This window comes from Babylonia areolata, chromosome 34 (genome assembly GCF_041734735.1).
Source record: "Babylonia areolata isolate BAREFJ2019XMU chromosome 34, ASM4173473v1, whole genome shotgun sequence".
Taxonomy (NCBI): Eukaryota; Metazoa; Mollusca; class Gastropoda; order Neogastropoda; family Buccinidae; genus Babylonia; species Babylonia areolata.
This window is the reverse complement of record NC_134909.1, coordinates 22,147,037-22,165,429: the sequence shown is the minus strand read 5'-3', so window position 1 is coordinate 22,165,429 and position 18,393 is coordinate 22,147,037. Positions and strand designations below refer to the sequence as shown.

General features: G+C 41.9%; 1 protein-coding gene across 1 annotated transcript; it reads right to left on the bottom strand.

Moving 5' to 3' along the window:
• Positions 1-2,427: 2,427 nt before the first annotated feature.
• LOC143277553 (uncharacterized) lies at positions 2,428-15,181 on the bottom strand. Its single transcript, XM_076582434.1, has 6 exons — positions 15,048-15,181; positions 13,353-13,498; positions 9,425-9,734; positions 7,354-7,494; positions 6,232-6,402; positions 2,428-2,603 (listed from the first exon to the last, which is right to left on the bottom strand). Exons 1-6 carry the CDS (start codon positions 15,100-15,102, stop codon positions 2,560-2,562), a joined length of 867 nt encoding a protein of 288 aa, XP_076438549.1. The 5' UTR covers positions 15,103-15,181; the 3' UTR covers positions 2,428-2,559.
• Positions 15,182-18,393: the final 3,212 nt, after the last annotated feature.

The window sequence follows — 18,393 nt, the reverse complement described above, 5'->3', positions numbered from 1 at the left end:
GTGAGAATGACTGGTGCGAAAGCACTTAGATTTGTCTATGCATAAGATTCAGCGCTATATAAATACCATTATTATTATTATTATTATTATTATTATTATTTACTCTCTTGGCCTCAACACTCTTTCTTTACGAATGTCAGATTTACCAAACAGTGTGGTCTTACACCAATCTACCTTCCTTGAAACGGGCCTGATGGACCGAGCTTGATCGGAAGTGGTGCGTAATGTTTGAAACATTTGTGACTTTGATCGAACACCAGACATACACAAAGCATGAAGACGAATCACTCAAACGAGGTCAGCAGATTGAACAGACAACACCAAGAAAGAAACCCACCTACAATGGTTTACTGTTGACAGCAATTTATTGGCATTCTGTGCAAAGTGTTGCTGAATGTAGTGAAGACAGCAAAGTAACAGAAAACAGGAAAAAATGCAACCTCAAACTTATGATAAAACCATTAAAATCACAACACATGCACCCCCACTGTCCATAACCAAATCCATACAAGTGCAGACACATAGAGTTACAGTAAAAGAACTCACAAATGCCGTGTGAATGAAAGGGCACAGAAGAACCAAACCATGTGACTGTTCAGGAGAGACTCAATTGCATTAACAATATTGTCAATGAAAAGGTATATACGAACCAAACTATATGACTAATTTGGGGAAATTTAATTGCATTAACAACACCATTTTATGAAAAGGGTACATAAGAACAAGTCATAATATTCAGTGAAAACTCATTTGCATTAACAATTCACCAAATTACTAGTATAATATTCAAATATTCGGGCGCAACAGCCGAATGGTTAAAGCGCTGGACTTTCAATCTGAGAATCCCGGGTTCAAATCTCGGTGACGGCGCCTGGTGGGTAAAGGGTGGACAATTTTTCCGATCTCCCAGGTCAAAATATGTGCAGACTGTTAGTGCCTGAGCCCGCTTCGTGTGTATACGTACGCAGAAGTTCAATAAATACGCACGTTAAAGATCCTGTAATCCATGTCAGCGTTCGGTGGATTATGGAAACAAGAATATACCCAGCATGCACACACCCGAAAACGGAGTGTGGCTGCCTATATGGCAGAGTAAACAAACTAAAACGGTCATACACGTCAAATGTTACATGTCTGTCTAAGTGTGTGTGTGTGTGTGTGTGTGTGTGTGTGTGTGTGTGTGCCTGAAATCTGATTGAATGACACAGGAAACGAATGAGCGCCCAGTGGCAGCCGTCAGTCGGCTCTACCTAGGTAGGCAGCCTGTTGTGCAAATGACCCCGTATTTGTAAAGCGCTTAGAGCTTGGTCTCCGACCGAGGATAGGCGCTATACAAGTATCTATATCAATTAGTCAATATTAAAACGGCAAATTGTGACTCCAATGTTCTCAATACGGTAAATTGCTGATACAGTTATAGAACTATTAAAGACCTTCTTTGTTAAGCTGTGGTTGTGACTGAACATCATAAATGTATGCTTGCTTCAATTCTATTGGGCTATATTATCATTTGTGTAAGAACTACAAAACAGCCAGTTGGAATTTTTACATTTGAACAATAGGTTCCTCTGTGGATTGCCTCAGTGTCATCAGGAACAGGTTCTTCTAACCCTTCATATTGATAGTTATATCTTGTTTGTCCATCTTTCTTCTTAAAGTCTGTCTTTTCTTTTCTTTTACTCTTCTTTTCTGTCATTCTTTCTTTTCTTTATTCTCCTTCTATTCTTCAACACTTCCTTCCTCTTCTCCGCCACCTTCTCCTCCTCCTTCTTCTTCTTTTGCCCCATCCTACTGCCTTGAATTTACTGGCACCCCATGACACCCAGCAACCCACCTTTTCCCCCAACAAGTTTCCACAACCTTGAATGTTTATGGCTCTTTCTTTACGGTTACCTGTCCGTGCTTCCTGGTCCATTGCCTTTCTTTCAATATAGGTGAACCACAGGAATAGTGAAACCCTCACCAGAAAATAGCAGCCAGCTTGTCTTTTAACCCTCTCCATACGAACGGCGAAAGAGACGACGTTAACAGCGTTTCAGCCCAATTACCATCATCAAAATATTGCAAGCGGAAAGCTCTTATACTGAAGAGGTGAATGTTGACAAAGAATACCACAATTCTGACGACGGAAGCTAAAGGTTGGGTCATTCAGAGACCCACTGGACATCCGAAGGGTCTGTGTAGAGGAGAAGAGAGGAATGGCCGTACTGAGTGAGTTAACGATACATGAAGTAAAGCGCTCTTGTTTTATATATATATATAGATTTTTTTTTAATAGGAAGGACGTGGTTATATAGTTTTCGCATTCGAATGCCGAAAAGTTTCACCATCAATTTGTATACTGAGGTATACATCCTGAAATCCGGCTGGTGAGTTCCTTATGACTGGGGCTCAGTACAGTAGGCAAGTTTGCAGGTGTCCCGTGGCTGAAGCTTGTAGACAAAGAAGCGGCCACAGTTGCGCACGGTGATCGGGGTTTCCCAGTGGCAGCACTCATTGACCCAGTTGGCACACGCACGTGCGTTAACTTCTGTACCAGGACTTGGCAAGGACTTGCCTTCAAGGTCCACCCACTGTGGGGCGTGTGTCTGACAGTGGTGATCCTGTGAACACAGCATTGGAATGATATGGATTGGACAGTGGTGATCCTGTGAACACAGCATTGGAATGATATGGATTGGACAGTGGTGATCCTGTGAACACAGCATTGGAATGATATGGATTGGACAGTGGTGGTGATCCTGTGAACACAGCATTGGAATGATATGGATTGGACAGTGGTGGTGATCCTGTGAACACAGCTTTGGAATGATATGGATTGGACAGTGGTGATCCTGTGAACACAGCTTTGGAATGATATGGATTGGACAGTGGTGATCCTGTGAACACAGCATTGGAATGATATGGATTGGACAGTGGTGGTGATCCTGTGAACACAGCATTGGAATGATATGGATTGGGCAGTGGTGATCCTGTGAACACAGCATTGGAATGATATGGATTGGACAGTGGTGATCCTGTGAACACAGCATTGGAATGATATGGATTGGACAGTGGTGGTGATCCTGTGAACACAGCATTGGAATGATATGGATTGGACAGTGGTGGTGATCCTGTGAACACAGCATTGGAATGAATGGTTGGACAGTGTGATCCTGTGAACACTGGAATTTGGGCAGTGTGATGTGACACAGATGGATGAAACACAGCGTTGGGAATGATATGGATTGGACAGTGGTGATCCTGGTGACACAGGCATGGAATGATATGGATTGGACCAGTGGTGGTGATCCTGTGAACACAGCTTTTGGAATGATATGGGATTGGACAGTGGTGGTGAATCCTGTGAACACTGCATTGGAATGATATGGGTAGGGCAGTGTGGTGATCCTGTGAACACAGCATTGGAATGATATGGATTGGACAGTGGTGGTGATCCTGTGAACACAGCATTGGAATGATATGAATTGGACAGTGGTGGTGATCCTGTGAACACAGCATTGGAGTGATATGGATTGGACAGTGGTGATCCTGTGAACACAGCTTTGGAATGATATGGATTGGACAGTGGTGATCCTGTGAACACAGCATTGGAATGATATGGATTGGACAGTGGTGATCCTGTGAACACAGCATTGGAGTGATATGGATTGGACAGTGGTGATCCTGTGAACACAGCATTGGAATGATATGGATTTCAGAAAGGGGACTCTGCCAGAAAGAGGAGTAGGATTACCAGGATTGTTGGTTTTTTGTTGTTTTTTTGTTTTTGTTTTTTGTTGTTGTTTTTGCTGTGTGTGTGTGTGTGTGTGTGTGTGTGTGTGTGTGTGTGTGTGTGTGTGTGTGTGTGTGTGTGTTGTTGTTGTTGTTGTTGTTGTTGGTTTTTGTTGTTTGTTTGTTTGTGTGTGTGTGTGTGTGTGTGTGTGTGTGTGTGTGTGTGTGTGTGTGTGTGTGTGTGTGTGTGTGTGTGTGTGTGTGTGTGTGTGTGTTTGTTGTTGTTGTTTTTTGTCGTTTTAGTTGTTGTTTGTGTGTGAGTGTGTGTGTGTGTGAGTGTGTGTGTGTGTGTGTGTGTGTGTGTGTGTGTGTGTGTGTGTGTGTGTGTGTGTGTGTGTGTGTGTGTGTGTGTGTGTGTGTGTGTGTGTGTGTGTTGTCTTCATTTTTTTCCTTCTTTTTAAAAATATCTTCAACGCACCAAACTGGTCAAAGTATTAAACATTGTTGATTCTTTTCCCCCTCATTTCCTGACAAGGCGTGTTGGGTAACTCTGCTGGTCAGGCATGTGCTTAGCGTATCTTGTGTTGAAACTACTAAACCTCTTATTTCTTCTTTTGTGCTGTCACGAACTGACTACTGTAATCCTCTTCTCATAGGCTGTCCACATAATATTCTTCAGCGAATTCAAACACTTCGAAACAATGCTGCCCATCTGACTCTCAGAGTCCCACGTACTGATCACATTTCTCCTCACCTCCGCACTCTACATTGGCTCCCCATTGAAGCGAGAATTAAATACAAAGTTGCGTGTCTCTGCTATTCTGCTTTCCACTCCGCAGGACCTACATATCTTTCTGACGTTATCAGTGTTTACACTCCCACAAGAAATCTCCGCTCTTCCTCTGACTATTACCTTTTGAAACTTCCTCGTGTCAGTACAAGAACCTATGGTGAACGTTCTTTCTTCTTTGCTGCTCCTCACATCTGGAACAACCATCCTCATCATATCTGTGCATCTGATTTCATTTCTGCTTTTCGCTCATCACTAAAAACTCATCTTTTTAAAACATATCTATAAGCACTCTCAGCTTCCATGTTCTCCAACACCACCTATGTCAGCTCACTTTTGGATGTGTGTAGAGTGGGAGGGGGAGAGTGGGAGTGGGGGTGGGTGGGGGGATGGGAGTGGGGGGCTGGGGGGAGGGGGGCGTTGAAAAAGAGTGGTCACAATACAATACACACAATACACAAAATTTATTGTCTATACTTTGGTACAGAGATTTTCTTTTTGGCAGCAGCAACATGTCCACCATAAGAAGAAAACAACAAACAAATAAAATGAATAGAAAATAAAAAGATAAATTAAATGGCACCAAATGGAAATAGCTATATACAAATATACAGATTACTGAAATTTAAGTGCCTCTCCATTTCAGTCAGCCAAACCGCATTGCACATCTACCCCCCTCGCCCCCCCACACACCACGTACACACACACCACGCGCACACACACGCACACACACACTCTCTCTCATCCCCTCTCTCTCTGTCTCTCTCTTCACAAGAAATGCAACTACAAAGATCATCGATCAAAGATGAATGTTTTACGTAACTTGTAATATTTTTCTTTCATGTAAAGCGCCCCAAGTTCTTCGAGAGAAAGGGCGCTATATAAATATACATTATTATTATTATTATTAGCAGATGTGCTGTAGCATATGTGGATTATTTTGTCCGATCGTAGTGACGCCTCCTTGAGCTACTGAACTGGACTGAAGCGACCGACAGCCATGCCAGATTCCAGAGTGGTTCAGGCGGAGCTCGCTGACACCGTGTTCAGGTCTCCCTGAGCTGTAGGAAGGGGGAAGGGGGCACAGTGGTTAAGATGCTCAGTCTGTGAAGACGTGGGTTCCAATCCCGCGCTCGCCCCTTCTCTGGGCTGGAAAATCAAACTGAGCGTCTGGTCATAAAACCGAGGCCCTGTGTATAGCACGCACGTGGCGCACTGAAAAAGAACCCTTGGCAACGAAAGCATTGTTCATTGACCAGTTCTGTAGAAGGAATCCTTTCTAATAGGTACACAAATATATAAGCATGCACACAAGGCATGACCAATCGGGTGCGGTTATGCCGCTGGTCAGGCATCTGCCCAGCAGACGTAGTATAGCGTATAAGGATTTGCCTGAACACAGTGACGCTTCCTTGATAAACTGAAATTCAAACTGAAACTAAGTAGTGAATTATCGAGATTGTTAATTTATTCATTGTTTTTTTGTGGGTTTTTTTTTTCTCCCTGTTCCTTAGGCTTAGGTTTTGAAAGGTCAAACGCTCTACAACCGACCGATCGCATTACATTACTTTACAATGTATTACTAACATCAGGTTACTTCTTCGCTGCTTTCAACTGCCAGCAAAGAGGCCTCCCACCCATATTTCAGACCCGTCCACCCGCAATACCACCCCAACTGAACTCTTTATCTTTTCTTCTGGAAACAACGAGCCCATTTCCTTTCTGACCTCCACACACGATGTCGGGATGACAGCGTTTTTCTCGTGCAGGAAGAAACGGTACCAGCCATGCCTCCAATTTGCTGTCACAACGATAATCGTCGCTGTACTCCCCCACGTTGTTGGAGGCCGACCGCCAGGAGTCGTTCAGTGTTTTGTACTCGCCGCTTTTACATGGGCCTGTGTATATAAAAAAAATAAAGATAAAATAAAATCCAGACATCATGAACTAGTAAATCTTTTTTCCGTGTATTTTTGTGTGTCATCACAAGTGACTGAGAACGTTGATGTTGATGTTTTTGATCTGATGCATTCATGATCAGCTGTTTCGCTTGTTAGACGTACGACTTCTCTTTTTATGAAGTCCATTAAGTAATTTTCTGCAATTGTACTTTGATATTTATTTCGAATTCCACCCTCCATTAACCCGGTTTCTCCAAACTCTCCAATCATCGCCCCCCCCCCACCCCCCCACCCCCCCACGCACCCCGCCCCCCTCCTCCTGTCCTGAACGATAGCACTTCCCCAAACTCTCCATTCATCGCCCCCCACCCCCGCCCCCCTCCTCCTGTCCTGAACGATAGCACTTCCCCAAACTCTCCATTCATCGCCCCCCACCCCCGCCCCCCTCCTCCTGTCCTGAACGATAGCACTTCCCCAAACTCTCCATTCATCGCCATCCCCCTCCCCGCCCCCCCTCCTCCTGTCCTGAACGATAGCACTTCCCCAAGCTCTCCATTCATCGCCCCCCACCCCCGCCCCCCTCCTCCTGTCCTGAACGATAGCACTTCCCCAAACTCTCCATTCATCGCCACCCCCCCTCCCCCCCCCCCCCTTCCCCCCGCCTCACACCCCTCCCCCGCCTGTCCTGAACGATAACACTCAAATGTAAAGATCAACAAAAATTAATGGCTACAATCACCAGTATGTGTGACGGGACAATCAACAAAATTCCTTCCCCTGCGTAGAACAGTATTTAGCCATAGATGGATTTAAATAACACTAATACACAAGCACATACAAATACACACACACACACACACACACACACACAACACACACACACACACACACACACACACACACACACACACACACACACACACACACACACCACATGCACGCACGCACCTGTCAAATGATATTCTTCGGGTTCCTCGGGTTCCTCGGGTTCCTGGGATTCCTGAGATTCCTGAGGAATCTCGCATTTCTCTAGAGATTTCTGCAGCTTCTGCAAGATCACCTGGCGCTGCTCCAGTGTCTCCTTGATGCCTGCAACATCAACAACGACGACAACGAACTTTTCGATACAATGTAGTAACGAAAGTATACCGTCTGTCTGCTTGGAAGCTAGCATCAGAACTGAAAAAGGGAAAAATCTATTAATAATAATAATAATAATGGTTACTTATATAGCACACTATCCAGAAATCTGCTCTAGGTGCTTTACAAAAACGCTTTTGATAACATAAAACATCATATCTATGTTACATACACACACCAAAATGTGACTACACACACACACACACACACACACACACACACACACACACACACACACACACACACACACACACACACACACACACACACACACTGCATACATACATTTTAACATACATGTGTATCTAACATCTACCCTAACACATACGCACACATAGGCAGGCACAAACTTACATAAACACACGCACACGCACACACAATACACATTCATATACATGCATGTAGTTATGTACACATACATATGTATACACACATAGTCAAGCACAGCTAACGCAAAGGAAGTGGACCTGCCACAATTGAACTTATTGCTGAAGGAAAAGGTGAGTTTTGAGACGAGATTTAAAAGATGCGAGGGAATCAGAATGGCGGAGGTTATCAGGGAGCTTGTTCCACGTCTTTGGCGATTGAAAAGAAATCGATCTGTGTCCATAGGTCTTACTTCTGACGTGAGGTATTATTCAACAATTATGTCTCAGCTCCATCCATATCATCCACTGCATCACATTTTCTGATGCCACGAGACACCATTGCTGCACTGATATATACATATTTCATTCAAGTATTTTCATTTTACGACAATAATTATTATGTGACTGACGTAGTTCATTTGCTTGTACACATTTTACAACAAGTAATTATCAAGTGATTGACGTAGTTATTTTACTTGCATACATTTTACAACAAATAATTATTGAATGATTAACACAGTTCTTTTGCCTGTATACATTTTACAACAAATGATTATTAAGTGATTAACGCAGTTCTTTTGCCTGTACACATTTTACAACAAATGATTATTAAGTTGTTAACGCAGTTTTTTTTTTTTTTTTTTTGGTTTTTTGCTTGTACACATTTTACAGGAAATAATCATTAACTGATTGACATAGCTCGTTTGCTTGTGCACATTTCACAACAAATAATTGTTAAGTTATTAACGCAGCTCTTTTATTTGTATACATTTTACAACAAATAATTATTAAATGGTTAACACAGTTCTTTTGCCTGTACACATTTTACAACAAATGATTATCAAGTGATTAACGTAGTTATTTTACTTGTATACGTTTTACAACAAATAATTATTAAATGATTAACACAGTTCTTTTGCCTGTACACATTTTGACAACAAATGATTATTAAGTAATTAAAACAGTTCTATTCCTCATGCACATTTTCGACCGAAAAATATTTAGTGATTAACGTAGATTTTGTTGTTGTTTTTGTCCATTTACAAATTTTACATGAACTAATTATTAAATGATTAACATAATTCGTTTCCTTATACACACTTTGCGACACATAATGATTAAGGGATTGACGTAGTACTTTTCCTTATACACATTTTATATGAAATGATTATTTAGTGATAAACATAATTCTTCTCCTCCACACATTTTACCGTGAGTATGTATGATAATGTCTTCTTACAACACAACCTTATCTTCTTCAACACACCCATAAAGTTTAATAGAAAACTCTCTCTTGACCATGACAACAACAAAAAATAGATAGATGCGTACCAAACACCATACGTAATAAACTTCATACGTAATCAACTGCATACTCAACAAACACCACACGAAAGAAAACTGCGTCACATTCTGCATGTTACGTGCCATCTCCTTCAAAGAAAGAAAAATGTCCAGCTTCATTACAACGTATTTCCCATAGATGAACTCCAACACCCTGCCATACATACCTTGACATTGCTGAGTGAGATTGGCGATGTCCTGCCTGTGCTTTTCTTCCAAGTTCTCCAACATCGTCTGCAGCGTCTTCTGGCTGGCTTCCGCAAGAATCAGCCTCCCTTCCATCTCGTCCACGGACACATCCACTGAGACACTTCCGTTGTCAGGTTTGGCCTCATCCTCATCACAGATGAGGGGCAGGTGATGAGGAGGGACGCTACAGGTGTAGTTCCCACCTTGGAGGGGTGTGTCCAGATTGAGGTAGAAACGACCTGAGTCGTGGTCATAGCCTGAGCTGAACCGGGCCTCTCCTCTTGGTGTCTGCGATGTATTGATTGCAGTGTATTGTATTGTTTTAGTCTTTTTTTGTCACAACAGATTTCTCTGTGTGAAATTCCAGCTGCTCTACCCAGGGAGAGCGCGTCGCTACACCGAGAGCGCCACCCACTTTTGTTAGTTGTTTTTTTTCTGCTTGCAGATTCTTTTTTATTTGTTTTCATATCGAAGTGTGTTTTTCTATAGAATTTTGCCAGGGACAATGCCTTTGTTGCTGTGGGTTCTTTTACGTGTGCTAAGTGCATGCTGCACACGGAACCTCGGTTTATCATCTCATCCGAATAACTAGTGTCCAGATCACCACTCAAGGTCTAGTGGAGGGGGAGAAAACACTGACGACTGTGCCGGGATTCGAACCAGTGCGCTTGGATTCTCTCGCTTCCTGGGCGGACGCGTTACCTCTAGGCCATCACTCCACACCAGCTGGGGCTTGGTGTTTGCTGGGGGTAGGGTTATCTTTTCATTTGTAGAGATATCAGTTGGAACCACACAAATATACAGCAATGCAATGGTATGTCTTGAGGAATATGCAATAGAGATGTCAATTGGAACCTCACAAATAGGCTATAGAGCAAATCAGTGGTATGTCTTTAGGAAGACACAATAGATATGTTATTTGGAACCTCACAAATACACAACAATGCAATGGTATGTCTCGAGGAATATACACAACAGTGCAATGGTATGTCTCGAGGAATATGCACAACAATGCAATGGTATGTCTCGAGGAATATGCACAACAGTGCAATGGTATGTCTCGAGGAATATACACAACAGTGCAATGGTATGTCTCGAGGAATATGCACAACAGTGCAATGGTATGTCTCGAGGAATATACACAACAATGCAATGGTATGTCTCGAGGAATATACACAACAATGCAATGGTATGTCTCGAGGAATATACACAACAGTGCAATGGTATGTCTCGAGGAATATACACAACAATGCAATGGTATGTCTCGAGGAATATACACAACAGTGCAATGGTATGTCTCGAGGAATATACACAACAATGCAATGGTATGTCTCCAGGAATATACACAACAGTGCAATGGTATGTCTCCAGGAATATACAAAATAGCATCACTGAAGCACGTTTCATAGCAAAGTAACTTGATAGATAATCTTATACATCGGCGCAGACACATTCCATACACAATGGACACGCGAGGTAAAAGTCTGTATATATTTCATTTGAACAGATTACGGTTTCTCTCTTTGTGGTGTGTTTTTTTTTCTCTTTTTTTTTTCTTCTTCTTCTTCTTTTTTTTTAATTTAAATAATCTATTGTGTCGTTTTATATCACTCGAAAAAAATGTTCTTTGTCAAGCTGAAGTTTGAAAAAAAAGAAAAAAAAAAAAGAAAAAAAAGAAGAAGAAAAAACAGTAGTAAATTACGTATTTGGCAATTACAGTTATTTTTCGAATCTTTTATTTCTTTTTGTAATACTATCATTTTCGAAGGAGATGACACTGTAAGAGAACAGATTACAGAAATAACTTTGACATAACAAGTGGAATTGAGCCAAAACGAATTAACTATTTATTAATTATCGACCAAAGCCCTTAAAGGAAAGGGTGTGTTACGCAATGTACCCTAACAGAGGTAAACATGTACAGTCTGTTTTGAATACAGGGTCTCTCTTAACTGAAATGCTCGATACAAAAATTTATGGTTTCTTTTAATGTTATTTTAAATGTTCGATAGAAAACATATAGATTCTGTGTTTGTCGAAGATATAAACTCTTTAAACGGAAGAGACTATGCTGCATGTACTATTATCCGTGATAAACTGTTGTCTTAAAAATGTTCTTCATCTTCTTTGCAATTTCCATTAAGTTTGGGTCGGTATGGGTCTTTTACATTTAGCTGTGGATACGAGTATCCCACACATTAAGTAGAATCTTTGACATAGTTTTAATTACAACATAATTTAAATTCAGACAGACAAGGTCTGGCGAAATGCAAAATTCTAGTTAAAAAAGAGTTCGTTTGAAACCTTCCGCTTATATGAATTAACTCTCTCCATACGAACGGCGAAAGAGACGACGTTAACAGTGTTTCATCCCAATTACCATCATCAAAATATTGCAAGCGGAACGCTCTTATACGGAAGAGGTGAATGTTGACAAAGAATACCACAGTTCTGACAATGGAAGCTAAAGGTTGGGTCATTCAGACACCCACTGAACATCCGAGGGGTCTGTGTAGAGGAGAAGAGAGGACTGGCCGTACTGAGTGAGTTAAAAATGTTCTTCATCTTCTTTGCAATTTCCATTAAGTTTGGGTCGGTATGGGTCTTTTACATTTAGCTGTGGATACGAGTATCCCACACATTAAGTAGAATCTTTGCATAATTTAAATTCAGATAGACAAGGTCTGGCGAAATGCAAAATTCTAGTTAAAAAGAGTTCGTTTGAAACCTTCCGCTTATATGAATTAAGTGTTACCAGTTTCGCCAGTTTCAACTGATCAGTCTTTGACGAACATCCTACGCATTGACTGAGCGAGACATGCACGTGCCAATATGAAAAGATAATAGACACATTCTCTACTAGTAGCCCCATTTATCTTGCCCATAGCATTATTACAGTCGGATATCCCTCGGGTTCGTAACAGATAAATCCTTATGGTGTTCTTTCATCTACTCTTGAAACGCACTTCAGAACATAGTGTACCTTTTCATGTGGTTCAACGGCATTATCAAGTTCTCGTTATTCTGCGCAATATTGCAAAACAGCTTCTAGTTTTGCTCAAAACTTTTCAGGGAGATTTCCAGCAAATCATTAATCAGCATATATAACTTTTGCAAAACACATAAGGAAGCTCTGTTTCTTCGATTGGCAAACTCTTTGCAGGCTGCTGGGAAACTTCATTTCGGTGGGAAATGAATGCCAGTGTACGTAAATATATCAACAACACGCATTACGATTCCACTGTAAGACCATCGTTCCCAAGCAGCTACATATCCTCATTTCCTGGGAACAGTCATATCATTTTTATTTAGGTTAACCTTTTCATTTCAAGAGTTGCGTTGTGTAAACTGCGTAATTGCTGTTGCAGCCCAACAACAATTTCAGTTAGTAAAATGACACAGTTAGCCAGTGACAGTATTGAAGGGGAAAAAAATCAAATGAAAAAATCGCACTGTGTCGTCCATTTCCGATACATTCAACAGCTGAGTTATTTTTCATAAGGACATAAAACAGAGCTACGAACGTCTCCCTGTTTGACACCAGTTTACAGATCATAACATCTGCTAATTTGTTCCCACATTGAAGGCGAGCTCTTAAGTTAGTGTACATGTTCTTCATACACTTGAAATATTCCCTTTTACATAATTTTTTTTAGCACAACAGGCAACAATAAATTCCCACTAATATATTCAAATGCTTTTTTGAAATCTATAAATGTGTGATTTTTTTTAACAGAGACAGAGAGAGATAGAAACAGACAGGAGACAGAGAGACAGACAACGAAACGTCAGCACGTTCCCAACCTACACAAAACTTCCACCTTCCCAACCTACCCCACGTCACCTCACCCCTCCCCCCCCACCCCCCCACCCCCCGCGACCTCCCCAACACACACACAAACTCACAGTCCAGGTGACGTTCAAAGGGGGATGCCCCTGAAAAGTGAAGGAGCCACAGGTCAGCCGGATGAGCCATTGCTTTGAAGCCTTGTCCCAAAAAGCCACTGGCTCCTGTCCAGCTCTCAGCTGATCCCCCTCCAACTTCAGTCCCTCTATCACACACACACACACACACACACACACACACACACACACACACACACACACACACACACACACACACACACACACACAAGATGCACTTTGAAATTGTGCTAATCAAGCTACAAACGGACAGTATATAAAAACATATTGCAGGGAATTTTAACTTACCGGAGAAAAATATCAATGCAGTTCTCGTATTAAAATTTTCAGCAGCGTGTCCTGATGTGCAACAGGTCATGTTTGAGGCCCATGCAGGGATGCTTTGGTAACTTATATTTTTGTCTTTTTGTCTTTTGAACAGAAAGGGATGAACGAAGAAGTTGTTAACAAGATTTTTGTTTGTTTGTTTTGGTTTTTTTTTTTTTTTTTTTTTGTTGTTTTTTGTTGTTGTTGTTTGTTTTGTTTTTTTTTTGGGGGGGGGGGGGGGGTTGTTTGCAGGTTTAAAATTCTACTTATGTCATGAAAAAAAACAACCCCTTTGACATAACAATTACATATGCAGAAGAAAAACCCGCAACACCTTTTTTGGCCTGATGTGTTTGTTTGCAAAGTTCGCTGTATGCATATACTCATTATGTCATTGTTAACAGGCTTAATGTATACCTACGAGCCAAAGACGGCTTTTACATTTCCATGATGTTATTGTTAACAGGCTTCATGTGTATTTATGAGCCAAAGACGGCTTATACGTCTTCTTGGATCGCTGCATGACGTCTTAAAAAACTCAAAATTCAAAAAGTGAAATACACAAAATCAGTTGAAAGTGGTTTCAACTTGAAAAAATAAACACATTTTTAATTTATTTATTATCTTCATTGGGTGGGTTTTCAGTTATTGGGTTTTTTGTTTTGTTTTGTTTTTGTTGCTGTTGTTGTTGTTTCTGCTTTTCTTAGAGTAGACAACGATGTTTAAAAAAAAATTATTATTGTTTAAATGTTATAAGTACGCATCATACTGAATGAATGCTGAATGAACGCATAATTATACCTCTGTGTGTGTGTGTGTGTGTGTGTGTGTGTGTGAGAGAGAGAGAGAGAGAGAGAGAGAGAGAGAGAGAGATGGGGTAGCACAGAGAGTCATACCGAGAAAGAAGAGAGATTGTATTCACACAGTTTACATGTTGTCAGCTTGTACAATGTATGTCGGTGTGCATGGTACATTATCTTTTTTTCATCGTTTATATATATGTATATGTATATATATATATATATATATATATATATATATATATATATATATATATATATATATATTATCTATTCATTTATTTATTTATTGTAGATTTCAAGAACTTGTGAAATATGCTATGCTCCACCAGCAAATATTGTGAACCATAAATCTTCATCTAACAATGACGATGATACGGATACTTACATTGCATTTATTCTCAGTTTGAAACGAAACTTTAATTAGGCGCTTTACAATCTCTCTCTCTCTCTCTCTCTCTCTCTCTCTCTCTCTCTCTCTCTCTCTCTCTCTCTCTCTCTGTCTCTCGCTCTCTCTCTCTCTCTGTGCCTCTCTCTCTCTCCCTCTCTCTCTCCACATTCTCTCTCTTACCAATGTAGAAGAACGATGCCAGGAGGGCTATTGCCAGGCACAGTGTTTTCACCATAGTCACAGGAAGTGTTGTCAGAGTTCTGACGATCAGATCTGTCCTCACCACTGCTCGCCAAACCACAACTGGAGCTTCAGGGCCAGACCTGTGGCGTTCAGGCTGTCGCAGCGCAGCCAAAATTTAATGGGCAGATCGTGACAGATGGAGAGGGGGTGGAGGTAAGTGCGGGGGGCGGTGGGGTGGGGTGGAGCGGGGGATGAAGGGGGTTAATAGTCCTGCTGGAGTGTCTGGGATCCTGACAGCGCCGTTCCCCCTAGAGAGAACCTCGGGAGATGGTTGGTGTCCTTTGGGATTACTTCTTCTTCTTTTTTTCTTTTTCTTTTTTATATGACTTAGTTTCAGTAGCTCAAGGAGGCGTCACAGCGTTCGGACAAATCCATATACGCTACACCACATCTGCCAAGCAGATGCCTGACTGACTGCTATCACGTTCTATCAAATGGTCATTTCTGAAGTGAAATACCAGAAGCAAAGGGTACCGTCTTTTTCGGTAGTACAGGGACAGAGACACACAGACAGATACTCAAGACTGTTTTACAGATCAGTATTAATCTATATTGATTTTACCACTATATTCATTTGATACTTTGTGCATGTGAATATACAATAAGTGTGCATGGTTGGCTTGCATACGGGCGGATGTGTGTGTGCGTGCGCACGGGTATGTGTGTGTTTTAGATGATGGAAATTTATCGGTCTTGTACTGAGTTGAGTGTTATTGTGTTGTTTTGTTATGTTATTTTGTTATGTATATGTTGTATGCCAAATTTTACCGTTTTGCTTAGAATTTGTATGAATCACAGACTTCACCACACTTAATCAATTTATCTACGAAATGACAGGATTCTGATAGCTAGCTAGCTAGATAGATAGGTAGATAGATAGATGCAAAACTACATAGAGAAAGAAAGAAAAAATAGATAGAAAGACGGATAGATAGATGGATAGACAGATGAATAGATAGATAGAGAGAGAAAGAAGGAAAGATAGATAGATAGATAGACAGATAGATAGATGTTTTAACTCTGTTCCCGGGTGTACAGAAATTGACTAAGACCAACAGCAGCAGCAGAACTGAGGACACTGTCGTTGTGGTCAGTCCAGTGAAGGGGCGCTAGGGACAGAGCACCAAAGTTCAATTCTTCAGCACATGTGAGGCGATGTGTGTGTCGGCCTTTAATCATTGGTGGTGTGAATGTGTGAATGAATGAGAATAAATCTTTATTGATAGGTTGATTGATTGATTGATATGGATACTTATATAGCGCCTATCCTCGGTCGGGGACCAAGCTCAAAAGCGCTTTACAAACACAGGGTCATTAACACAACAGGCTGCCTACCTTGGTAGAGCCGACTGACGGCTGCCATTGGGCGCTCATCATTCGTTTCCTGTGTCATTTAATCAGATTTCAGGCACGCACACATACACACTCAGACAATTATGTAACATTTAACATTTTACGTGTATGACCGTTTTGTTTATTTACCCCGCCATGTAGGCAGCCATACTCCGATTTCGGGGATGTGCATGCTGGGTATGTTCTTGTTTCCATAACCCACCTTTATTACGGGGTTTTATTAATTAATTTTCACCGTGTTTGTGTGTGTGTGTGTGTGTGTGTGTGTGTGTGTGTGTGTGTGTGTGTGTGTGTGTGTGTGTGTGTGTGTGTGTGTGTGTGTGTGTGATAGAGGAATGAGGAGACATTGATGCACTTTTGAAAAGGGGTGAGGCGCGAAAGGAATCTATGATAATTTGTTTTTCCTGATGAAAAAACGCTACATTACTGATTACACACAGTAACACTGGTTTTGTGAGCGTGCAGCTCAAACCTAGGTACAAACCCTCGCACCCCTTCCCACCTAACACTCACACTAACACCAGTTTTGTGAGCATGCAGCAGTCAGCGTTAAATGCCAGAGAAATCAACTTGTTCACGATTGTGAAAGGCAGTCAGGAATTTCAGCGATAAAGGATTACTGGTGTCTGCTAAACAAAACATGTGGAGGGGTGTGAGGGGGTGGGTGGACGGAGGGTTTGGTGTGTGTGTGTGGGGGGGGGGACATGGGGGGGAGGGGTTAGGAGTGCCGTATGAACATGACATAAAGAGAGAACTGTACAGTGCTGTGTGTCATTTAACTCTCTCCATACGAACGAAAGAGACGACGTTAACAGCGTTTCATCCCAATTACCATCATCAAAATATTGCAAGCGGAACGCTCTTATACTGAAGAGGTGAATGTTGACAAAGAATACTACAGTTCTGACGACGGAAGCTAAAGGTTGGGTCATTCAGACACCCATTGGACATCCGAGGGGTCTGTGTAGAAGAGAAGAGAGGACTGGCCGTACTGAGTGAGTTAATCCTTGCTGTCTCTGTAATCAAATAATTCTGACATTAACAGTCAGGATGAGCTGTCGTTTGGGTCCAGCAAATTTGGAACGAGTGGTGGGTGGGGGGTGGGGGCGGGGGGAGGGAGTGAGTTTGTGTGCGTGTGCGTGTGCGTGTGCGTGCTGTTGCGCTGCTGAAGCTTGATTCTATTCCCCGCGCTCATGTTCATCATCTCCATACAGGATGTAGTCATCCCACTCCCGCCCCCTGCTTATAAGTACTCGCCACATCTCCACCCCCCCCCCTCTCTCTCTCTCACACACACACACACACACACACACACACACACACACACACACAGAGTTCATTTCAGTTCAGTTACTCAAGGAGGCGTCACTGCGTTTGGACAAATTCATAATTATACGCTACACCACATCTGCTGAGCAGATGCCTGACCAGTGGTGAGCGGATGAGAGAGGGTGTGGTATGGAAGGGTGTCGGGGATAGGGTGACAGACAGACAGACAGACAGACAGGGACATGGAGAGAAAGGCAGAAAGAAAAATGGGGAAAGAAAGAATGATAGACAGAAGGACAGACAGACAGACAGGGAGACAGAGACAAAGGAACAGAAAGAATGATAGACAGAAAGACAGACAGACAGACAGGGAGACAGAGACAGAGACATAGGAACAGAAAGAATGATAGACAGAAGGACAGACAGACAGACAGGGAGGCAGAGAAGTGGGAACAGAAAGAATGATAGACAGAAGGACAGACAGACAGACAGGGAGACAGAGACAGAGAAGTGGAAACAGAAAGAATGATAGACAGAAGGACAGACAGACAGACAGGGAGACAGAGACATAGGAACAGAAAGAATGATAGACAGAAGGACAGACAGACAGAAAGACAGACAGACAGACAGGGAGACAGAGACAGAGAAGTGGGAACAGAAA

Excerpts from the sequence above, each read along its gene's own strand:
- LOC143277553 (XM_076582434.1), bottom strand. The coding sequence starts at position 15,102 with ATGGTGAAAACACTGTGCCTGGCAATAGCCCTCCTGGCATCGTTCTTC. Across the intron at positions 7,495-9,424 it reads TCTCACTCAGCAATGTCAAG|GCATCAAGGAGACACTGGAG; the intron begins GTATGTATGGCA and ends TTGATGTTGCAG. Across the intron at positions 6,403-7,353 it reads CGAAGAATATCATTTGACAG|GCCCATGTAAAAGCGGCGAG; the intron begins GTGCGTGCGTGC and ends TTATATACACAG.